Source organism: Chrysemys picta, chromosome 10, assembly GCF_011386835.1.
Source record: "Chrysemys picta bellii isolate R12L10 chromosome 10, ASM1138683v2, whole genome shotgun sequence".
NCBI lineage: Eukaryota > Metazoa > Chordata > Testudines > Emydidae > Chrysemys > Chrysemys picta.
In genome coordinates, this window is record NC_088800.1 from 86899870 (window position 1) to 86924584 (window position 24715).

The 24715-nt window shown below is 47.3% G+C and overlaps 1 protein-coding gene across 3 annotated transcripts in view; it reads left to right on the forward strand.

Annotated features, from left to right (window-relative positions):
• The window catches only part of USP31 (ubiquitin specific peptidase 31), a 60630-nt gene that overhangs the window by 26944 nt on the left and 8971 nt on the right, over nucleotides 1-24715 (forward strand). For 2 of the 3 annotated variants that reach the window (XM_065560364.1, XM_065560366.1), the window contains exons 2-15: nucleotides 34-171; nucleotides 2209-2297; nucleotides 4090-4182; nucleotides 5668-5803; nucleotides 6466-6610; nucleotides 12620-12800; nucleotides 13849-13960; nucleotides 15799-15893; nucleotides 18169-18246; nucleotides 18748-18877; nucleotides 20896-21015; nucleotides 21516-21741; nucleotides 22947-23105; nucleotides 24378-24530. In XM_065560364.1, the coding sequence (XP_065416436.1) occupies nucleotides 34-171; nucleotides 2209-2297; nucleotides 4090-4182; nucleotides 5668-5803; nucleotides 6466-6610; nucleotides 12620-12800; nucleotides 13849-13960; nucleotides 15799-15893; nucleotides 18169-18246; nucleotides 18748-18877; nucleotides 20896-21015; nucleotides 21516-21741; nucleotides 22947-23105; nucleotides 24378-24530 (1855 nt within the window). The remainder of the gene's footprint in view (nucleotides 1-33; nucleotides 172-2208; nucleotides 2298-4089; nucleotides 4183-5667; nucleotides 5804-6465; nucleotides 6611-12619; nucleotides 12801-13848; nucleotides 13961-15798; nucleotides 15894-18168; nucleotides 18247-18747; nucleotides 18878-20895; nucleotides 21016-21515; nucleotides 21742-22946; nucleotides 23106-24377; nucleotides 24531-24715) is intronic. The other variant, XM_065560365.1, reaches the window with a different exon arrangement.

Below are 24715 nucleotides of genomic sequence, written 5' to 3' on the forward strand. Positions count from 1 at the left end.
TGTTCTGAGGGCTTCTTTGCTGTTCCTCTGCAGAGCATTGTCTCGAAGAACTCCATGCAGTACCGAGGGAACTCGCAGCACGATGCACAGGAATTTCTGCTCTGGCTGTTAGACAGAGTTCATGAAGACCTGAACAATTTAGTGAAATACAATGGCAGACCTCCACTGAAGGTAAGGTAAATCCAGCACAGGCCAACAGGGAGGGTGTGTGTGTGTGTATACATGTGTATATATAGATTAATTGTTCCATGGAAGCTTTCCATTTGAAACAAAATATTTCTGTATTAGCTTCCCAGTATGGCTGTCAAGTGATTTAAAAAAATCATTTGCGATTAATTGCGCTGTTAAACAATAAGCGTACTATTTATTTAAATATTTTTGATGTTTTCTACATTTTCAAATATATTGATTTCAATTACAACACAGAATACAAAGTGTACAGTGCTCACTTTATATTTATTTTTGATTACAAATATTTGCACTGTAAAAAACAAAAGAAATAGTATTTTTCAATTCACCTAATACAAGAGCTGTAGTGCAATCTCTTTATCATGAAAATTGAATTTACAAATGTAAAATTATGTACAAAAACCCCTGCATTCAAAAATAAAACAATGTAAAACTTTAGAGCCTACAAGTCCACTCAATCCTACTTCTTGTTCAGCCAGTTGCTAAGACAAACAAGTTTGTTTACATTTTCAGGAGATAATGCTGCCCTCTTCTTATTTACAATGTCACCTGAAAGTGAGAAGAGGTGTTCGTATGGCACTGTTGTAGCCGGTGTCGCAAGATATTTACATGCCAGATGCGGTAAAGATTCATATTGTATTTCATGCTTCAACCCCCATTCCAGAGGGCATGCCTCGGTGCTGATGATGGGTTCTGCTCAATAACGATCCAAAGCAGTGCGGACCGATGCGTGTTCATTTTCATCATCTGGTCAGATGCCACCAGCAGAAAGTTGATTTTCTTTTTTGGTAGTTCGAGTTCTGTAGTTTCTGCATCAGTGTTGCTCTTTTAAGACTTCTGAAAGCATGCTCCACACCTCATCCCTCTCAGATTTTGGAAGGCACTTCAGATTTTTAAACCTTGGGTCGAGTGCTGTAGCTAGCTTTAGAACTCTCACATTGGTACCTTCTTTGTGTTTTGTCAAATCTGCAGTGAAAGTGTTCTTAAAACGAACAACATGTGCTGGGTCATCATCCGAGATTGCTATAACATGAAGTATATAGCAGAATGCAAGTAAAACAGAGCAGAAGACACAATTCTCCCCCCGAGGAGTTCAGTCACAAATTTAATGAATGCATTATTTTTTTAATGAGCATCAGCATAGAAGCATGTCCTCTGGAATGGTGCTGAAGCATGAAGGAGCATACGAATGTTTAGCATATCTGGCACGTAAATACCTTGCAGTGCGGCTACAAACGGGCCATGCAAATGCCTGTTCTCACTTTCAGGTGACATTGTAAATAAGACGAGGGCAGCATTATCTACTGTAAACGTAAACAAACTTTTGTCTTAGCGATTGGCTGAAGAAGAAGTAGGACTGCATGGACTTGTAGGCTCTGAAGTTTTACAGTGTTTTGTTTTTGAGGGCAGTTATGTAACAAAAATCTACATTTGTAAGTTGCACTTTCATAATAGAGATTGCACTATAGTACTTGTATGAGCCGAATTGAAAAATACTATTTTATTTTTACAGTGTGAATATTTGTAATAATTATATAAAGTGAGTACTGTACATTTCATATTCTGTTCTAATTGAAATCAATATATTTAAAAATATAGAAAAACATCCACAAATATTCAATAAATGTCAATTGGTATTCTGTTTAACAGTGCGATTGGGGCCAGAGGGCTGTTCCTGGCCCCTGTGACTGCAAAGAGCGTCTCAATCAATGCGTGGCAAGTGTGCACCAGCACAACCCAGTGTGAATGGTGACACCTGACTCTGCCACCCGTTAAGTTTGGCAGCTTAATGATGTGCCAGCTATATTCAGCAAAGATGGCTGCCCAGGTGCTCTAGTCCCCTCTGTGGACCACCCACAGGAGCCGAAAGCACTTGCAATTTCAAATACTTGGCTTTGTCCTGGTGTGTTTAGCTCGGGAGAACCTAACTTGGCTCTTCCCCATTTAGCTGTATGTGATTGGTGTGGCACTCCTGCGTATCCTGGCATGCCTCCCTTTGGAATTGCTTTTCCTTTTCAGCCGCCGTTGGAAGATGCTGCACTGCTCGAGGTACCAGGCTTTCCAATCAGTAGCACTTTCGTACAGGAACTCTTTCAAGCCCAGTACAGGTACAGTAACTTTCAGCACACTCAGATTATGGGGGTTTATGTGCATGGTTTTTATAACCACAATAAAATTCTTTAATCCCTGGTGGCAGAGCCCGGTGCAATGCAGCAGGGCTGTGTGTGGTCCGGGGGCAGAGAGGCGGCGGGCAATTAACCCTCTGCAGCCCTCCATTTTGTTTACAGTGCTGCTGTGTCTCCATGCCCCCCTTGGTCAGACTCCCTTAGTGGTTGTCTCTCTCACTTTGGTGAATGAAATCTGGCCTAAGAGATCTTGCTCCAAAGGGGAGTAACGGCCAGTTTTATTGCACTAAAATTCTTTGTCACTTCAGTGGAAAATCTACATTTGTTTCCCTCTTGTCAGTAAATCAGGAGTGTTTGTTTCAGCCTTCACCCCCAACCTGAGTCCCCACGGCGTTTCCAGCCCAATTGGTCAGGGAGCAAAGCTGTGGAACACGATTTCGCATGTCTGACAGCTGCCTGGGTTGTGCCAAGTCAGGAGCCTGGGGCATGAACTGGAGGCATGTGGTGGCTGCTTGAGTTTAGAATCCCACGCAAGCTTGTAGTCCTTATCATTAAGCTAATGAGGAACCCTCTAGCAGAAAAGAAATTCTGCTCTCAGGGCCGGCTCTAACTTTTTTGCCACCCTAAGCAGCAAAAAAAAGCGCTGCCCCACCGTCACACGTGCACGTGCGCTCACACACACACACTCCTCCAGCGCCGCCCTGCCCCACCGAAACACCCCCCCCCCCGCCGAGTGGCACACCGCCGAACAGCCCCCGCCATGATGCTGAACACCCCCCACAGAGCGCCGCGCTGTGCTGCCGAACACCCCCGCGGAGCACCACACTGTTGAAGCACTCCCCTGCGCGGAGCGCCGCCGAAAACCCCTGCGAAGCGCCGCACTGCCGAACACCCTCGCCTCCCTGCGGAGCGCTGCGCCGCCGGAACACCCTCCCTGAGTGCCGTGCCACGCTGCCCCCCGCCACCCTGAGATTGGCTGCCCCTTACCAGGTGCCGCCCCAAGCACGTGCTTGGTTGGCTGGTGCCTGGAGCTGGCCCTGTCTGCGCTTAGTTCTTCACTGCCCCTTTGTTCATGGGAATTACCCCAGCTTTCCACCTGGGACCTGAAATTGGGAAAAAAACAGGCCAACTTCCAAACTCACCCAGCAGCACTGCAGCCGGTCTGGTGTAGGAGATTGCGTGGCCACAGTCTTCTCAGTAGGTCACTGAGGCTCCCCAGTGGCAAAGAAATAAACTTTGGGATGTTACAGAATCCTGAGCAAGACTTAGAGTGACCCTATGGCTTGTTAATTTGGGATATGAAATATTCAGGGTGTGTGTGTGTGTGTATGTGAGGAGTCTCCTTTCTTTCTGAGTGAATGAGATTGAGGCCCATGCAGTGCTGTCTGCATAACCATCCCCTCGCCCACATGTCTGGGGGAGAATAGTCCTTGTCAGTCTCTTTAGATTAGAATCAAATGTGGGCAAATTGTTAATTTCACAAATGTCTCTTAGTGGAGGCAAAGTGGAATAATAGAGAGGAGCTGTTGTCCTGGCATGCCCTGTAATAAATGAGCTCAGAGACTAATTACTGTGTGAGCATCTGGGAATTAGGCGCCTTTCATTTACAGCAAGGGTTTGTCTGCAAAAACGCTGTGCAGAGCCTTGCTGGAGTGTGTGGGGGGAAGGGGTTTGATCAGGAGGGAAGAGCAGGGTCGCTGTTTGTTTCTTGATGGTTTGCTTGTCCCTAGTTAAATGAGAGATGTAACTTTACCCCTATTGATATTTTTAATAGGTCCTCTCTGACGTGCCCTCATTGTCAGAAGCAGAGTAATACCTTTGACCCTTTCCTCTGCATCTCTCTGCCAATTCCTCTGCCTCATACACGGTAATGTGCTAATCTGTGCCTTGAAGTTAAAATTTTGGGTGTCTTTCCCACTGCTTGGTAGCATTGCAAATCTTAATCTAGAAGAGATTGAGACGCCAACAAGCTTTGTGGCAGATTGGGGTTGAATTGATGGGCCAGTAGAGCTGTATTCTGAAGGGAGCCCCCAAACAACGCCGAAAAGATGAGCTGTGCAGGAACTAGATTTCTTATTTCTCAGAATTCCAAAAATCTAAAAGTTTTTCCTATACAAAACAGAATGAAAAGATGGAAAATTTCCTACAAAACTTAGTTTCAAAATTTCATTTTGGGTTAGTTTTTTTTGGTTCCAATTTTGATTTTTTTTTTAAATTGTTCTCCAGGTTCACCAAGTGTAGGAGAAGAAGTAATGAGCTGAGTTTGCAGCAAGAGAGAGATTTAAGTTGGATATTAAGAAAAACTTTCTAACTATAAGGCTAGTTAAGCATTGGAATAGGTTACCTAGGGCAGCTGTAGAATCCCGGTCATTGGAGGTTTTTAAAACCAGGTTGGACAAACACCTGCCAGAGATGGCCTAGATTGACTTGGTCCTGCCTCAGTGCAGGGGATGGGCCAGACGACCTCTCAATGTCCTTTCCAGCCCGACGTTTCTTTGATTCTAGAATATAATTTTTTTTAAAAATGTGAACAGAAAATTGGAAATATTCGGTTGCAGAAAGGCCATTTTGCTATTGACAAATTGGCTTTTGCCAATGGGAAAACTTTCTGTGGGAAAATTTCCAACCAGCTGTAGAAAAGAGGCTGCAAAAATGCTTCCACTCTTCCCCTTCTCTTTAACCCAGTGGGTTTTCCCAGCAGCACCTCTTTGAGAGTGACTTTAGGATGTCAGTTTTGATAGATCTGGGCCATGTTACAAGGATCCTTGAGGTAAAATTAGGATTGCCCTTCAATCAAGAGGTCATCTAGGGTGGCCTCATTGAGGAACTGTATTTTGTGATTCCACTTTCTTGGGAGGACTCCCCAGTTAGTGCGTAGAGTAGAGGGCTAGCACCATAGGGAACATACCTCTAACTTGGAGCCAGATAGGTGTCTGTCCCTCCTGTATTTTAAAGGTCTGGTAAACATTTGGGACTCCAAAGCATCTGCTGGGTGGGCCTGATTGCCTGAATAGCTCCAGGGTAACGTGGCCCAGAATGGTCATGTATGACTTCATTACTGATGATGCAACCAGCCTCTTTAGGAGCTCTGTGTGGGAACTAGGCTTGGGTCGCGACCCAAGGACTGAGTGAGATCCTTGCACCATTTTTCCATCCCTAAATGGCCTGGAGGTTGTCATAACAACCAGATCAGAAATGGTCTGTATTCTTATGATGTGTGCAATGTAAAAGTCCCCATTCAGGGTTCTGCTGCCTGCTTTGTTGATCCGACCAAGCTTAGCTCAGGCTGAGTTCTTCTAGGTACTATATAGAAATGTTCAGCCATCCCACTTCTTCCCTGTACTCTCTGCAGACCTCTGTATATCACTGTGGTGTATCAAGGGAAGTGTTCGCATTGCATGCGCATCGGTGTGGCAGTGCCTCTGTCTGGAACAGTGGCGAAGTTGCGCGAAGCAGTATCCATGGAAACCAAGATACCCACTGAGCAGGTAATGGGCTGGTCTTTGGTCACCGTGGTGCCACTGGTGTCCTGCAGGAGTTCTGATGTGTTTTTTCTAGTTGATATGGCAGGTAACAATGGACGCTCGGGTTCAGATCAGTGGACCTAAATTTGTGGAGGAAATGAGTGACTGCAGAAACTAGCCTGAACTCATTGTCTCTTGCGTGTAACTCTCACAGGAATCGGGTTGGCTGCCTGTAGGTTATACCAGATCCCTGCTCAGGCCTCCAGGCTGCATTGCTGCTTCTGCTCCTTTTTGCTCTATTACTTGAGGAAGGGAAAGCCTGGTGCTTCTGCCTATCAGCCCTACAGTGACGGTGTGTGCACGGGTGTACTCTGCTCACTATTGAGAAATCAGCAGGGGCTCATGGGAAATGTCCTGGAGTTTTGAGATTCTTAGGGGAAAACTACTAAAATGACACTCGAAGGGTCCCATGTATTCCCTTGATCCCAGCTGCTCCCTCATGGCCAGACCCTCCCCCATTTCTCCTTATTGGCTGGTACTGTAAGACTGGAGAATTCCCATCCTCCGTCAGGAACACTTCAGCAAAAGTCCATTTGTTAACTTCTCTCCCCATCCTGGGAGCTTGGCAGCTCAGCAGTGGCCAGCACTGATGGTCTAATGGCTGCTGTTCCATTTCTGCCTTGTAGATTGTGCTGACGGAGATGTACTACGATGGGTTCCATCGCTCCTTCTGTGACACTGATGATCTGGACACGCTTCAGGACAGTGACTGCATTTTTGCCTTTGAGACCCCTGAGATATTTAGGCCTGAGGGGATCCTTAGTCAGAGAGGTAAGTGGGTAGGTCTTCTAAACACCCCTTACCACCCCTACTGGAGTATTGGCTATGGGGAATTTGTTTGAAAAGGGGGCATTTGGTTATATATGTCCCAGGCCTAGAGAGGAACGTGGCGTGTCTCCTGGTCTGCTGACTCTGAATCGAGCTCTGCTTCCATGGGCTGGTGTTCCAGACCTAGATGGCTTACCTTGGAACCTGGCATCACCAGACCTTGTGGCGGAGGGGTGGTGCAGAGCAACCTGTTACAGTACAGGGCAACTGCACCTGTATTTCTCCTTAGTGGTCCAGCAAGGGCACTCACTCAGGCTTCCAGCTCCCCAGCTGGTGCCTCTCTTGAGTGGCGACGTGTCCCTCTCCTTCTCCTTCTGACCTGGTATCTCCAGGCTGCACAGTTTCCTGCCTTCACGGTATACTTCCCAGCACGGATAAGCTGTTCAAGAACACCTGCATGCTTTCTCTTTAGAGATGGATAACAAGTGTAATTGCTACAGATTTGTTACCACACAGACTTCCCAAGCAAGCCTACTTTATTCTACTGGTAAACAGCATTGAGGAGAAGACCTATTAAAAACAATAAAAGCACCTACAGACATGCTTTTAAGTGTACTAAGACCCCCAAGCCTTATATGGATTGTGGCAGGATAAGTCCATCAATACCCCTCCCTAGGAGAGTTCTTGGTTACCAGTTCATCACAGCTTCAGCTCAGAACGAGCACACTCATAACATGTTCAGTTCACACATTATACAGTTCAGGGGTCTTTGATCTGGAGTTTTCAGAAGCAAGTAATTGGTACAAAACGGGGCCTCTCTCTTCAGGAGGTTGGCATTCCCCTCACCTCCAGGTACTTCCTAGGAAATCCACTTCACGCATGTTGCAAAAAGATCTTTGGTCCTAGTACCTTTCAGAGACCGCATTAATCCTGTCTTCCTGCTAAAGAAGTTCCATACAATCTCGTGATAGTAAATAAACACTTGCATTTCTAATGCAGTGTACCCCAGAGGTATTAACCATAATTCAATAAGGTGTAACTAATTAATTAAAGCTCATTCAGGATATTGTCAGTCTGTCACATCTCTTCCCCTACAGAAGTGGGTGTAATGCGGGTGCTGACCGACATTCTAGGGGAACACATTGACTGAATGCCTGGGCGGAGTTATTTCCTGGATGGCAGCTGTGCCATTACTTCTCTGTTTTACATTTCACCTGTTCAGATAACAAACCTTCTGCTAGCAAACCAGCATACATCCTTCAAAAATATGTATGGCATTGTCTGTCCAACATCCTACATAATTTTCTACTTTAAACCTATGGGCCTGAGCTTTCAGAAGCATCTTCTTGCCCTGTTACCCCAAATTCTTGGATGGAAACTTGAGACCTGATTCTCCCACTTCTCATGCAGTTTCTAGAGAGCATGTGTCTTGTTCTGTGGTGCCCTAAGGGGTTAGTTGCTTCAGTTCTGGATTGAGGTTCCCTACTTCCCACCAGCCAGGAGTTTTACAAGCAGCCATTCTTTGGACCACGGAGAGAAATAGTTCTGCAGTGGCTCTCAACAATGCACTGCTTTTAACAGGAAAAGTCAAGCCAAGGGGGTGTCTTCAAACCTCCCCCATAGCCAGATTCCTTTCTCTGCCCCACCTCCCCTGAATTTGGGCTCTAGGGACTCCCGTGGCCCCACCTTAGCTCCTCTGGGTTCAGGCGATGAAATATTGATCCCCCACACCATTGGTTCCTTTTGTCCACCCCCTTCTCCCCCACTGAGTCAAGGTGAGCAGAATTCCCTCTCCCACTTGGTTCAGGATCCTTCACCATCTCCCCAGCAGCTGTCTTACCCTGTACTTGTGCATTTCCCAACCTGGGGTAGATGTGTCAGTGCACTGCAGCTGCCTGTCTCCCTACTTCTGGCTTGAGACACTGCCACCATCAGGCTCTGTTCTGCCCCGGGGTCCCTTTGAGGGGCTGGCAGAGAACTTCATTTCCTGATCTGCGTTTTAGGGCCCAGTTAATTTCCCTTAAAGTCAGTAGGTCTCGTCCCTTCTCCTGAGCAACAAGCACTCTCATCCCCTCGCCTCTCAGTCTGCATGCTTTGGGGATGTAACCGGACTCCTCTTGGACACGGGCAGTGGAAATGTGATGCCCCTTCCCCCTGTCAGCTACTCTTTGCATTTTTGCTCTCATGCCCTCTGCCTGTCCTTGCCTGTCTGAGGCTAACTGAGGACTTGTCTACACTACAAAATGAAGTTGACTTACAGCCACCACAGTAATTAAAGCTCCTTCTTATGCCTTCTGTCGGTGGTGCGCATCCTCACCAGAGCACATCCAATCCGCCAACTGAAGTGGGGCATTGTGGGACACGGACTGCTGGAGCCTGGGTGCCCTGCCCTCCCCTGCCCTCTGCCGTGCTTCTGACAGCCGGGGCCCTTCCTTCTGCTCCGGTGCTGACAGGGTGAGCTCAGGCTGTCAGCCCCATTAATTTGCAGGTCTCATTGACCATGGTCACCCCACAACCAGCTCCCCATTTCCTTTCGTAACTCCTCATTTGAGTTGAAACTTCGGCATAGATCATGTCCCTTTTGTTCTAAACTCCCTGAAACCTTCTCCTGTATGTTTCGGGGGTCAGTTTAAACTTTTGTAACAAAGCTTGTGAACTGTTATCATCTTTATAGTTCTCACTTCCCATAAGGGTAAAAATGGCCAAGGCCTTTGTCCCAGACAGCGGTGGAGCAAGGTACCTTACCATGTCCCTTTTCCCCCGCTTTATTCAGCTAGCACCCCAGTTCAAAAGCATGTTGGAACACACCCCTATCATTCCTCTCCCTAAAGCGAGGTACACCACCCATCCGGACAGGAACTGGGGCCTGGTTCCGACGACTGTTCTGCTGTTGCAGTCTCTCTATCTGGAGCTAGTAGTGCTGCTTCTTGTCCTCTTCACCCTCATACAGACACTGCTGCTCCTGGTCTGCAAGCTGTTGGGTTTCCAGATGCACTCTGTCCCGCTCCAACTGCAGCTTCTCCTGCTCCAGCTAGTGAGCTGTCACCACTCCTGTTCCAGTGGTGGGCTTGGCCTGGATGGAACATAGTTGTGCCTCTGTCTCTTCCCTGCAGGGCTCTCCATCTGCTGGATCTTCCTCCAGCAGCCTGGAGGTTTTCTGAACCATCATTCCTCAGCTGGTCATTAGAATACAACAAATTGATTAGTTAGACAAAGCAGCTCTGAAAGCATTTCTCTGTATAACTCAACCAGTCCATTTTTCTTCAGCTGTTCATAATTCGTTTTCCCCTGTCTCTTTTTGCTATTTCTTTTCACTACTGAGACAGTTCTCTGTGCTTTTCCTTCTTCAGTACTGGCTTTTACTGCTGTTGGCACTTGTGCAATTCAGATTGTTACAGATTCCAAATACACTGTTATCGTATATGTTATAGTTCAGGGCACCTGCCCCTGTATTTCCTGTTAGTGGCCCAGCAAGGGCACTCACTCTCTGGCAACAGCTGGGGGGCTGGAAGCACAAAAGTGGGTGCACCTTTTGGGATGCTAAAGGAACAGTGGCAGTTGTCCTGAACTCTGACACAACCCAAGAAGCTAAAATTTTGCTATGAAAATCAGATTTTGGTGATGTTTCAGGAATAAACAAAATGTGCCCCTCTCTTTCTAAGGCCCTTGGGCCCCTGTTCTCTCCCTGTCTTGGTAACTCTCATTCAGGTCAATAGGAGTAACTCAGATCCTGCAGGATGAAACAATGAGTTTCTCCTGTCTTCTTTGTAACAGCTCGTGCTCACCTATGCTTCAGCCAATCCATGCATTTTCCAGCTGACCTGCATGCTGCTGGTGCACAGGCAGAGAAGGAAACCAAAAGAAGCTGGATTTGCTGTAGATCTGTTGGCAATTTGGCAGAGTACAGATTTCGCCAACTAGATTCATAGATTCTAGGACTGGAAGGGACCTCGAGAGGTCATCGAGTCCAGTCCCCTGCCCGCATGGCAGGACCAAATACTGTCTAGACCATCCCTGATAGACATTTATCTAACCTACTCTTAAATATCTCCAGAGATGGAGATTCCACAACCCCCCTAGGCAATTTATTCCAGTGTTTAACCACCCTGACAGTTAGGAACTTTTTCCTAATGTCCAACCTAGACCTCCCTTGCTGCAGTTTAAACCCATTGCTGCTTGCTCTATCCTTAGAGGCTAAGGTGAACACGTTTTCTCCCTCCTCCTTATGACACCCTTTTAGATACCTGAAAACTGCTATCATGTCCCCTCTCAGTCTTCTCTTTTCCAAAGTAAACAAACCCAATTCTTTCAGCCTTCCTTCATAGGTCATGGTCTCAAGATCTTTAATCATTCTTGTTGCTCTTCTCTGGTCCCTCTCCAATTTCTCCACATCTTTCTTGAAATGCGGTGCCCAGAACTGGACACAATACTCCAGCTGAGGCCTAACCAGAGCAGAGTATAGCGGAAGAATGACTTCTCATGTCTTGCTCACAACACACCTGTTAATACATCCCAGAATCATGTTTGCTTTTTTTGCAACAGCATCACACTGTTGACTCATATTTAGCTTGTGGTCCACTATAACCCCTAGATCCGTTTCTGCCGTACTCCTTCCTAGACAGTCTTTTCCCATTCTGTATGTGTGAAACTGATTTTTTTTTCTTCCTAAGTGGAGCACTTTGCATTTGTCTTTGTTAAACTTCATCCTGTTTAACTCAGACCATTTCTCCAATTTGTCCAGATCATTTTGAATTATGACCCTGTCCTCCAAAGCAGTTGCAATCCCTCCCAGTTTGGTATCATCCACAAACTTAATAAGCGTACTTTTTATGCCAATATCTAAGTCGTTATTGAAGATATTGAACAGAGCCGGTCCCAAAACAGACCCCTGCGGAACCCCACTCATTATGCCTTTCCAGCAGGATTGGGAACCATTAATAACAACTCTCTGAGTACGGTTATCCAGCCAGTTATGCACCCACCTTATAGTAGCCCCATCTAAATTGTATTTGCCTAGTTTATTGATAAGAATATAATGCGAGACCGTATCAAATGCCTTACTAAAGTCTAGGTATACCACATCCACAGCTTCACTCTTATCCACAAGACTCGTTATCCTATCGAAGAAAGCTATCAGATTGGTTTGACATGATTTGTTCTTCACAAATCCATGCTGGCTGTTCCCTATCACCTTACCACCTTCCAAGTGTTTGCAGATGATTTCCTTAATTACTTGCTCCATTATCTTCCCTGGCACAGAAGTTAAACTGACTGGTCTGTAGTTTCCTGGGTTGTTTTTATTTCCCTTTTTATAGATGGGCACTATATTTGCCCTTTTCCAGTCTTCTGGAATCTCTCCCATGATTTTCCAAAGATAATAGCTAGAGGCTCAGATATCTCCTCTATTAGCTCCTTGAGTATTCTAGGATGCATTTCATCAGGCCCTGGTGACTTGCAGGCATCTAACTTTTCTAAGTGATTTTTAACTTGTTCTTTTTTTATTTTATCTGCTAAACCTACCCCCTTCCCATTAGCATTAACTAGAGGAGGAAACATCTGAGAGTGGGATGTAGGAGAACAAAAGCAAAATTTTATATTTGAAAATGAGCAAGGGTTTTTTTCATTTACTCCTTCAAACAGTTCTCCTTCTACATACAAACAAAATGAGCTGATCTAAAACTACAGGTGCATATGCAACAACTGAACTGAGTTTCCAGTGTAAGATACTAGGGGTGTGTGTGTGTGTGTGTGTGCGCTCTATATTGTATCTCTGTTGTATAGAAATAATCACGTATATAAAAACAACTTTTTTGTTGAATTAGATTCATTGTCAAATAACTTTTTTAATATAAATGACCCAATCTAGAAGCCCTGATTTTACACTGACGTGCTGTTCTAAATTAGAAGAAGGCTTCTTGAGAGCATGTTGACGTTCCCCTGTCAGTGGAGGGCACAAGGACCCAATGGTAGAGGAAAACCATTTAAAATGCCTTCTCTCCCCTAATGTTTCAGGAATTCATGTGAACAATAACCTGAATAACTTGAAATATGGCACTGACCACCACAGAATATCATCTTATACACAAGGGGCGGTGAAGTCTGGGAAACAGGAAACCTCTACTCGCTCAGCAGCCAGTGACAAGATTGTATTGCTGGTCTGCAACAGAGCATCTACCGGACAGCAGGGGAAAAGGTAAACGCCAGCTTCCAGGCTACACCTCTGGTCGTGGCCTCCATGGAAAGCCAGGATTCACTGTTGTAACTCTCCATGTACTGGGACGACAGCATAGACACCTCTCTGGAGCCACAGTGTAAAGTCCGAACTCTTGTTGGGAGCCAGAGTGAGGTGTGAAGACTTGTTGGCCCACTAAAAACATATGTTCAGTGATGTAGCCACTGGATTCATTTGAAACCATTAATAGTTGAGTCTGCAGTTAAATGGGCGCAACTTCTGAGAACACTAATGGGAGCTGTGTGTGTCATAGGGAATTAGATCCCGTCAGGTGGCCTAAAATCACCTCTGATGAGCCCAGCCTGTCCTTTGAGGGTGGTGCTGTTCACACTTGTACCTGATGTGCCTCCCTGCCAAATGTCAAGGCTCTACCGGCTCTTGCTGGGGTGATCGAGTGGGCCTGGGAAATATTTTATAATGAGAAGTTTCTTCTCCTTCCTCGTCTTTGTATTGATAAATGGCTGAGCCATTGATGTTCACGCTTTCCAAAAACTCACTTTCAGGTAGGGGTTGGACCCCAACATTTCAGCCTGAAAATGGGACCTTGTTGGTGGGAAGTTAGGACCAACTGAAAAGGCCCTTTTGAATGTGACTGCTGAGATAACCTTAACAGTAACTTGTCCCTGTGTGCTCCAGGGTGTACCCCTGAATGTTCACCCTCCCTCCCCCAAAATGCATCTGGGCTTGATTCTGATCTCAATAGGTCTCCGAGGCCTGGGCTCCACTGAAGTCAGTAGAAGTGGGGTGAGGGTAGAATTGGGCCTTATGTGTTTTCCTGAGGTGGTAACTGGACTTAACGAGGAGAGGGTGAGCTTTGCTATCGACTCTGCTGGGAGCAGAATTAGGCCATTGCTGGAAATCTCATACAGTGTGTCAGCTTTAGGGTTGATGCTATTCAGTGTTGTAGACATGCAGTGAGAGAGGGCAAATAACATCAACTGAATCAGGATCGTCCCTTCAAAAAGACTAATCTTCTAACAGTTTCTTAAAACGTTGCTCCCTTTGATAGGTTTGGCCAGCCCTTTGTGTTGCACCTGGAGAAAACAATTGTGTGGGATCTCCTCCAGAAGGAAATCCTGGAGAAGATGCAAAATATTCTGCGGCCCTCAGCCTGCATTCAGGTAAGACAGACTGACACTTCTGATCCTGGAATTTCCACCTCTTTGTCTTTGTAGCTTAAAGCTGATGAAGAATCCAGTTGATTGGAGGTGGCGAAGGTGCTGTGTGTGGTGATGGAATATTCCTTGAGTGAAATATATGCCCGGGGGTAGTGTGCAGTCTGACAGTCAGCCTGTGTGTGCCGTTTGCCGAATTGCCCACTTTTATTTACCACCTTGAAAACATATAGGTGCTCGGCCTGGGCAGGGGCTGAATGAAGTCCGCTTCCTATGGCTGTTGCGTAAAGGATTTCTGTCAATAGCTCTGCTCACCATTCTGAGAGCAGCATGCTGTAAGAACTCTTGCGTTACGCTTCCTTCCATAACTGAAACCAGCCAGCAGGAGATCTCTGCCTTTTACACCCCTTAGAGCAGAGCCCTTCGGTCTAAACCAGGGGGCAGCAACCTTTCAGAAGTGGGGTGCCGAGTCTTCATTTATTAACTCTAATTTAAGGTTTCGCGTGCCAGTAATACATTTTAACATTTTTAGAAGGTCTCTATAAGTCTATAATAAATAGTTTAGTTATTGTTGTATGTAAAGTAAATAAGGTTTTTAAGAAGCTTAATTTAAAATTAAATTAAAATGCAGAGCCACCCCCCCAAACCGGTGGCCAGGACCCTGGCAGCGTGAGTGCCACTGAAAATCAGCTCACGTGCCACGTTTGGCACGCATGCCATAGGTTGCCTACCCCTGGTCTAAATGATAGCCACCCAGTGTTCAGGTCTCATACTTGGAATTTCCCCCTGATATTAAAAGCCTGGGCTTGGCAAAATTTGGGATGAGCAAGCGTCTGAAATTTGGTGTGTGACCCATTCTGGGGAGCACCAAAGGGATTGCCCTAGGGCTGGGCACCTCCAATAGGGAGTGAAGTGCTTGTATGTTCTTGGCGTGCCATATTGATAGTTACTTCATTCTCAGGTCAGACATCTAGTGATCAGGACATAACTTCTGCATTTAAAAGAGAAAATCCCTTTGCCAAGCGCTCTGAGCTGAGGCGAGCGTGAGAAATGCAATGCCAAGGGAAGTAGGCGCACTAGAGTGCTTGGCTTCAGCCTGATGCAGGCACTGCTTGTCTTTGGTCTTTGCATAAGGTGGATGGAGGAGCTGAGATCAGGTTAGATGGGAAGCCCGAGAATTTTCCTGTCCCCTTAGTACTTTGGTGGTCTGTTTAGAACCCATGCTGATCTTTCCATCTCTTTATTCCTGGGGAACTTTTGCTCCAGTTAGTCCTTTGCTTATAATTGTGTCAATGAGAGGATTGCTAATTTTCCTCACACCCCCACTCAATAAGCCTCAAACTGTTCAGTTTAAATTGCAAAAATCTGAGGCTTGAAGCTGTAATGAGTAATTTGTAAGATCAAACATGTGCCAGCCTTTGTTTTGTAGTTCTGCCATTAACATTCTTAATTGAGAAATCTGCCTTAAAAAAGATATTGAAACATTAGTGGATGTGTTCATGGCTCCCACAAGCATGCTAGGTGGCTCTTAGAGCAGACATGTCTGTTGGAAAAGTCTGTGTAAGAACAAGCAGGTGAGGGGGGAGAGGAGACATTGCCTATCACTACGGAGGAATTTCTGGTGATTCTCCCAAACCTCTGCTCTTTCATGTGTCCCCGCGTTGGCTTCCAGGTGCAGGAACATCTACTTTTAGCACAGTAGCCACGAGAACTTAATCTACTTGTGAAACGCATACTCAGAGGGGCAGATCCTGCCTTGGAACTTGCAGGGAATGAACCAGTCCTGTAGAATAAATCTAACTTCAGTCACTCAACCAGTTTACTTTTTATCCTGTTTACCATAGGTGTGTCCGTTCAGCTTGCGGGTGGTTAGTGTTGTGGGCATAACATACTTATTACCTCAGGAGGAGCGGCCCCTCTGCCACCCCACTGTGGAACGGTAAGTACGGCCCTTGTGTCGTCCCCCCCCCCCCCCCCCCCCCCCGTGGGGCACAGTTTTTCCCCAGTTCACTACTCACTTGTTCTAGTGTTGCAGTTAAAGTATTGCTGCTTAGTCAGTAGGAGACGGGTGCCTTACGTGTGGGAGCATAGACAGACTTTCTAAACCTGGGGCCATGGGCGTATTTTATATTTGTTGTCAGAAAATTCCATTAGAAAACTCCTACTTGGTGCCACTTGGAGAAGGAGAGCGAGTGATTGGAAATAGATGGGGAGAAAAGATGAGAGAAGCTTTGAGAGGCAGGTGTGCGATGCCAGAGATGGTAAAAGACTAAGGGAGTAAAATGACTGCAGGCCCCATGGGCGGCAGGTCTAATGGCCAGGGGAGGCTCTGCCTCCCCTGCCGTGGCTGCTGGACCCCGGTTGTGGGGTTTGGTGGTGAAGTTTTTGCTTTATTATGCCCCATGCAGGTTCCGGGGTGGCTGAGGAGGCACATACTGCTGCCTCAGGCGCCCCAAAACCTGCATGGGGCATATCAAAAGCATGGGGCATATCAGGGCTTCAGCTGGCCCGGGGCTCTTCCAGCTGAGGCGGGGGGGAGGGGAGGGAGAGGGGGTCTTGGGGCTCTGGCCATGGGGAGGGCGCAGGCAGAAGGGGCAGAGTTGGGGGCTAGCCTCCCCAAAGGGCTGAGCAAGGGCTGTGTTCAGCTGTGCCCAGGGTGGGACCATCTCTAGGAGCGAGAGGAGTTCAACTTACCGGCTGTTAACTGGCATTAGACATGCTAGTGTTGAAGGAAAACAAGGAAGGGACTGCGGGCTCTAAAAAATCTCATCTCTAAAATTGGATTTCTGCCCCCAGAGTGGAACATATTATAGTAATTCTGCCTTTCCCTACTACTCCCATCCCACAATGCTTCAGGAACCTTACTCAAGAACCACTTCACCCATCATTGCAATGCACACTCATCTAGGTGCTTGGATAATGTGTTGAGCAGAGTCATATATGTAGCTAGAATCGATTGGAATGCAAAACCATAGCAGCAGCATGTGACATTACTGCGTTATCCTGAACACAGGGAATGAAGCAAGAAACAGTACCCAAAGGGATATGATGGTCAGCAATAAAATACTGAAATGATGGGCATAATTAAGGTTAAGATTCTCTCACGGTTATTTGTAGTAAAAGTCGGACAGGTTGCAGACAATAAACAAAAATTCACAGAAGCTCATGACCTGTCCCTGACTCTTACTAAAAATACCCTGTGCGTAGGGGGAGAGGGGAACAGATGAACAAATAGATCACTGCTGGGGGCTTGCAGCTGTTTCAGCCCCCTGCGGCATGGGCTGTCTGCTGCCGCCCCGTGCTGGGGGCAGTCTGGCTGGCCGGAGGGGCTGCTCCTGCGCCAGGGGCTGACTGCCGCTGTTCCAGCACCAGGGGTGCTGACCCAACCGCAGCTGCTGCTTCAGCCCTGCCCCAGAAGAACTCACAGAGAGCCTGGAAAATCATGGAATCTGTGACCTCCGTGACAGAATCCTATCCTTAGGCATAATGAAATGCCACAGGTAGATCCCAAATTGGAATTTGGCCAGTTCACTGGGGCAAAGTTTCGTGGGCACCACTCTTCTCTGTTATGTGCCATAGTACATTGAGTGGCTAGGGCCTCCAATTTTGGATGTGAGAAACCCTTTAAAATTCTTGTCAGTCTTGTGCATGGGACAGGCTTATTACAGACAAAATCAGCCATTTTTCAATGGAGAAAATGCTGGAATCCAGTTGGCTAACAGAAAATCTGGTTCATGCTCGGTTTCTCTGGTCACACGTGTTGCTGGCTTCATAACTTGCTGTTTGAGTTGTTTTCCTTGCTCCATTTTGCACAGTGAAGTGTGTCTAACACATGAATTGACAAGTAGTTTGTTTCTGGTATCATTTCTTTATTCTGTTTCCTGCTGATAGCACGAAGGAAAATCCCCCAGAATATCTGGTCATTCTTGTGAATGGAGACTTTATGGATAAGCTGTTCTTGCTGGATTTTTTGTGTGTGTGTGTAGCCTGTCTGTATTGATGTAGCCAGTTAGCGGCAGTAGTAGCTAAGCTGAAAGACTTGCTTCTCTGATCCAGCTGAGTTCCTGCTTCATAGGGCCCTGCTAGGTTAGCTCAGGGGCTGAGGGGGCACAGTGGGTATAGGTATAGATATAGATACAAACATGCGGTACAGGGTGACTGGAGGTTTAGACCCAATGCTGTTCTAACCCTATGATGTCGTCTTCTCTCTCCAGGGCACTGAAATCATGTGGACAGGGTGGAACTGCTCATGTGAAGTTGGTGGTAGAATGGGACAAAGAGACTAAAGATTAGTAAGTATGATTGCATTAACTGCAGGGAAATATTGGCAAACAGCCTGGCATGATAGGAAATGCAGCAAACTGTTAAATCCAATAGAATCTGCAGCTTCTGAGCTGTTTCAGGTTAGACTGTAGCTGTAAAGACAGGAGGATCTAGTGACTGGAGCTTGTGAGTGGTGGGATCCCTACTTCTGTCTAGCCTGGATTCCGTACTATCCGAGCTGGCTTCTCAATCACAAACCGTTTGCTCCATGTGCACAGCTCCCATTCATGTCGTCTTAAGGGAAATACATCAGGTGGCTTTTCTGCTACCTGATCCAGACCGAAGGCTGAGTGAAAAATGCTTCCCTTTCTTGCTTTAAGTTAGTTGTTGTAGAGCAGCCTCTTACCAAGGCTGGCTCCCTATGGGATGGGACAGATCAAGCAAGCAATACCTCCAGCCCTGCAGTGGCTCATCTGTAACTTTGGGGTGTGTATTGTACAACTGGTAAATGCCTTGTTTCCCTGATGCAGTTTGTTTGTGAACATGGAGGATGAGTACGTCCCAGACTCCGAAAGTGTCCGCCAGCAAAGGGAGCTTCATCACCAGCCTCAGTCCTGCACTTTATCTCAGTGTTTCCAACTTTACACCAAAGAGGAACAGGTAGGAGCAGGCCTCTTTCAATATGGAGCGGGAAGCTGGGGAGGAGAAGGGGATTCCATCATCTTCTCTGCTGCTTTACTCACTTCTGGTGCTGCCGAGATGCACTAGTTTGCTGGAGTAGCTGTTCTGCAGACATGACTCATTGGGGTGTCAGAGCCCCAGGTTCAAATCCTTCTCCCCCTCTGGCAGTGTCCGCCTTTGGAAGGGGTAATGTGTTCTGCAGATGTGCTTCACGAGAGTCTGGAGACAGTGTGGGCTTCTCTTTATTCTCATGGGAATATGCTATTGTGTGTTTCCAAGTTACTTAACCTCTTGTAGAAGAACTTCTTCAAGCTGGGGACGTTAGAGGGAGAGATTGCTAGCTTGGTATCAGGTGCCTTCAGACAGCCTTTTCATGGCTTCTGGGAGGGATGTTCTGTGCATGCTAAGGATGGGGCTGTAAAGGAGGATAACATGCAAATGTCACTTTCATGCATGCACATGTGATCTGAATGCCTGGCCATGAAACGGGCTGGCACAATCCAGAACATGAAATTGGGTTCCACATGTCTTGGGCAGGGGGCTGTAATTACCGATAGGAAGCAGTGTAGTCCCAAAGCTAAGTTCAAGCTGTTCTGCAGTGGCTCGAGCATGAGTACCAGCCTCAGGGCAGGCTGTTCGGAACCAGGGACCAGCCCCAAACTGGCTGAGAGTTCTATACGTTCACCAACCAACTAGCAAGTGTAAACTCCTTGGGCACTATCACAGCCTAACCACGGAGTCACAGACCGTTCCCTGGGGCACCCCCTATTCTGTCTTGCCACCCTGGTAAGCTTACTTTTGTGATAAACGTCCCTTACACCAAGTATCACAGCAATGCTCAGGACACTTTCAGTCTCAAAGGACCAGTCACTTACCCCAGGTCACTTGCACTTTGAATCTCGCCCCAAAGACAACGCTTGTAGCCCATCCTATAATAAACTATCTGAAGATTTATTGTGTAGGGAAAGGATACAAGAGAGTTATTTACAAGGTTAAAGCAGGAACATAGATACACACAAATGAGTTGCAGTCTAAGTTTTAAAAGATAATAAAAGCTTCTCTGATAAGCAAGCTCTATCTGACCTTTAGGGCTAAACCTGGGGGATCTTTTGCTTATGTCAAATAATCCTTGTCCTCCAGAGTCCAAGCAGCATAGAGATACAGCCCCTCCTTGTTAGGGGCTTTTATAGCCTGGGCCCCCTTCTGCTTTGAGCGGCAAACTGAGCTGATGGGAGGAATTCACTTGCAAGACTTGTCCTCATGGGATGTGGAGGCAGAGTAAGCAGGCTTTTGCCCTTTGATGTTCCACTTTAGCCCATCTGCCGATGATGGGCCTTCCTTGTGAGGCAGGATAGAACCCCTTCTGTGGGAGACCAGCATTTCACACGAAATAATGTTTCTCCTGCCTGGTGATTTTGCACAGTTGCAAAGGCTTAGAATGCAAATGTTCAAATATTACCTTACAGTATGGGATACAGACGTCATATGTGAGATTAATGTATGCAACAGCTCACAAGCATTCAATAAAACTTAAACACTAAACACATCCTTGTAATTCCAATACCTGTTTTAACAATACTAACACCCTGGTGAGCCAGACTGATTTCAGCAGTGTATTTGTCTGTGTTCCATTGAGCCACGAGGACCATTGGCAAGCGTGTTCTCGCCCTCAGCAAAAAATCGCTTTCTCATACTGCCAGACCTGTCCGTTTTGTGTGTGTGTGTAAGTAGGTGCTTTGCACAGCTGCATTGGCTGAAGTGCCTCCTGCATCCATCCACTTCATGTTTATTACGCACCATCAATGTGGCGAGTGGTGGGGAGCTCCTCTGCGCTGCTGGAAGCCCCTGTTGGCCAGGGTGCCAGCCGGACAGTGAAGGTGTTTGGAGCAGGTGTCTGGATGCACTGCGTCTGAGCGCATAAGTGAGCAATGGCTGTAGGGAAATGTTTGAATTGAGATGTTTGCCAGCTAACAGCTGCTAATGCTCCTTGTTCTTAGCTTGCTCCAGATGATGCATGGCGCTGCCCCCATTGCAAGCAGCTGCAGCAGGGGAGTATTACATTGAGCCTATGGACTTTACCCGATGTTCTCATCATACATCTAAAGAGGTTTAGACAGGTAAGAAACCTGAAGTGGGAGACTCCAAAAGGTACCCTGAAAAATGGGCTTTCAAACTACTGACCCTCTGAGCGTAGGCGGTTGATTGGCACTTTGCCTGTTGCCTACATTGCAATGCAACACTGTCCCCAAGTGGCCAATTGTGCTCACTAGAAGTATGAATATCCTAGATGGGCTTGTATTGACACCTGGAGTTGTGGTTCTTGTGCAAACCAAAGTAAAGTCAGAGTGTTCCTCAACACAACCGACACTGCAGTTCAAAGCTGCATTTACTGCACACTGGAACATGTCGGCATTGCCTGCCTTCCTGTGCATTCTTCTGTCTGCCATAACTGCTTTCGGCTTTGGAACTTCACTCTCGTTTCTCTAGTAACCTCTGGAGAGAGGAGTTGTAGAGAGAAGTCCCTTACGGTGCGACTGTGCTTCTGCATCCTGCATTCCTCTTCTCCTCAAGCTCCGGATCCTCCCTGCCATTGTAACGCATGTTTCCTTTCAAACAGGAAGGAGACCGAAGAATGAAACTGCAAAACATGGTCAAGTTCCCTCTGACCGGCTTGGATATGACCCCTCACGTCGTCAAACGCAGTCAGAGTAGCTGGAGTCTGCCATCTCACTGGTCCCCATGGAGACGACCCTACGGTCTTGGAAGGGATCCTGAGGATTATGTCTACGACCTGTATGCGGTGTGCAATCACCATGGCACTATGCAAGGAGGGCACTATACAGGCAAGTGCTCTGTGGCGTTCGACTGATACACTTTCCAGGAGATGGGTAACTGTCAGGGTGGATCTCTGTACCCTCACCAATGTGCCACCTTCCCGAACCTGCAGGAGTCTAGCTTGGCCCCTCTGAGCCTGCTAAAAAGGGGCCATTTAGAGTCAATTTTATAGGTGTGTTTTTGTGACCTGCTTACAGGGAACTGGAACAATGCCCTCTAGGCCCAAACTCCCTTCACATGTCCTACCAAACAGCCTGTGCACAGCTCCTTCTAGTGCAAATAATTCCAGAAACACAGTCGAATAGCAGACTCCAACTCTAGGTGCTTGGAGAACATGGTGATGAGGGCTGCCAGATAGGTACTTAGAGCCCTGTTTGCTGCTGCCTACTCCCTAATGGCACTGACTTTGACAGGAGTTTGCCAGATTCTGGAGTGCCAATAGGGTTTTAGAAATGAGCTGCACATTAGATGAAATTACAATCAAATCTGACACAAATTCGTGTCTCCCAGTTGTCCTAACTGCTTTTCTTGGAGCTAGACATGCTAAAAAGCCATAATCCTTAGAACGGACGGTCAAGTTAACTCTCCTTACAGCTTCCAAAATGCTGGTCAGTGCTCGCCTGCCACCAGAGCTTGTGTTGTATATGAGCTTCAGCTACGTGTGTGCATATCCCAGCAGATTCCTACTTGCTTGGCCTTTTGTAGCTCTAAGGAACAGCTGGAGAGAGAGAGGAATTTAACACCGCTCAATATCTTTGCTTGTCCGCTCCCAGCCCAGTGATCAGACACATACCAGTCCTTCAGTGTGTATCCTCTGGATGTTCTAGTCCTGCATCATTCTGAATAGGTTCCGTTAAGAGACAAGATACAGCAACAGAAGCAAAATGCCACAAACAAAAAATAAAACAAATAGAGCTGCCCCAAAGCAGGGGTCCCTTCTCTATGGGCAGCACGGGGCAACTGTAGGCACTGGAGTGCCTACGATGTACATCTCTGGTGTCTTCAGCAAGCTTCCCACTGGCCATTCAGCGTCTGGGTAGCCAGTATAATAAATCTGTGATCCTTCCTTCTCCACTTCTGCTACCACGGGCTCACTTAGACAAAGAGGTTGCTTGCTGTTTGCCGTACAACGGATTTGGCTGCTGGGTTGGCAGGAATGAAGTGAATGGTGCCTAGTGCTGTGCGGTCTCTAACGCACTCTTCTGTCTCACAGCATATTGTAAGAACTCTGTAGATGGCTTGTGGTACTGCTTCGATGATACTGACGTGCAGCAGTTGGCAGAAAATGAAGTCTGCAAGCAGACTGCTTATATCCTCTTCTACCAGAGGCGCACAACGATCCCATCCTGGTCGGCTAACAGCTCTGTGGCAGGTAAAGCCAGGCTGGCTTGGTCATGGAACTTACATGGTCTTTCCTTATAGAAATGACGGAAGAGCTTTAGCTTAGTGATCAAATCAGCCTTGTGCCTCGCTCCTCGTCAGCCCCGGTGCGCAGGGCTGCTGAGGGCGTGGTCAGGGAGCTGGCGTAGCTAACTAGCCGTGTCGCTAGCCCTTGTGGCTGCCTGTTCTTAATGATGGTTTCAGCTTGTGCTGACAAGGCAGGAGTAGAGACAGCTCCCAAAGAGCTTACAGCCCGAGCTCTGCCCATCCTAGAGCATGTGCCTGAGTTTGCTCCCACTGAGGCCTCTTCTCGATGCTGAAGATGCTGGGAAATTCCTCCACTGCTGCTCTGGCACTTGCTCTGTTCTCTTGGGGCTAGTCCTGGGGGACCCACTCCTGTAGCACAGGCACTTTTACCACAGAGGGCTGTTCTGAACAACCCAGAGATAAAAATACTGCTGATCACACTAGCACGGCTGCTGTCGGAGCAGCCCTGGAGGGAGGACTTCAGTCTCATCAGTGCTGAGGGAACTTTAACCAACCTGGCTAGTGTCCTTGCCCAGTTCAGTTACTGCGCTCAGCTGTGTCCCTTCACCCTATCAGAGGCAGGTGGCTTCCTTCCTGTAACCAGTTCAGCTGTGTTTTTTATCTAGAGCGTCCTGATCATGTGTACAGTACTTTGGTCAGTCCTCCTTTGATTAGGAGGCCAGCGCAAGTGCACAGCTCCATGTGTCACTGGGGCAGCTCCACCTGCACGTTCTCCAGGCATGCTCTCCCGGCTGAGGTGCTGTAGGATGGCTGCCCAGACTCTTCCCAGAATGCACTCCTACAGACAAACTTCTTAGTGTATGTGCACCGTGCCTCAGGTGGCATGTACCCAGATTTCATCACCAGATTTGGTCTGCTGGGTGGATCATTAGCTTCCCTGGCCCAGGCAGAGTACTGATGGGGAGTGCGACGTGACTGTGGATCCATGCCCCATGGACACAAACTGAAGTGTTCCTGGTAGCTGGTTGAAGTGGCTGTGCCTCTAACTGGTTACAAAATCATGGGTAAAAGATGTGACGTGAATGTGGATTTATTCCTTCACTAGTCAGAACGTTGCAGTCACATAGGCACAGCTCTGCTTTCCGGGAGTTAGAGTTGAATCCCAGTGGCAGGAATGTAATTTGCTTGTGATCAGTCAGTGCCTTGGTAGGGGGTGTGTGATCTGTAATTGGCCACGTGCTGCTGGTCTGATCTCAGTGCCCTGACCCCTCCGCAGGCTCTACAAGCTCTTCTCTGTGTGAACACTGGGTGAGCCGGCTTCCTGGCAGCAAACAGCCCAGCATCGCCTCAGCAGCTTCCTCCCGACGCACCTCTCTGGCCTCGCTGTCCGAGTCGGTTGAGCTGACTGGGGAAAGGAGTGAAGATGATGGTGTGTATGAGCGTTCTGATGCATTGTGTGGGAAGGGGGTCATCAAATCAAAACCGGTCTGTGGATTTCCTCTCATACAGACCCTCTCCTAGGATAGCAGCAGAATGCACCCAGCACCGCAAGTGGGCTCCCTATGCTGAGCAGGGAGTGCTGGGGAGGCAGGCCGTGTACCCAGCCTCTAGGAG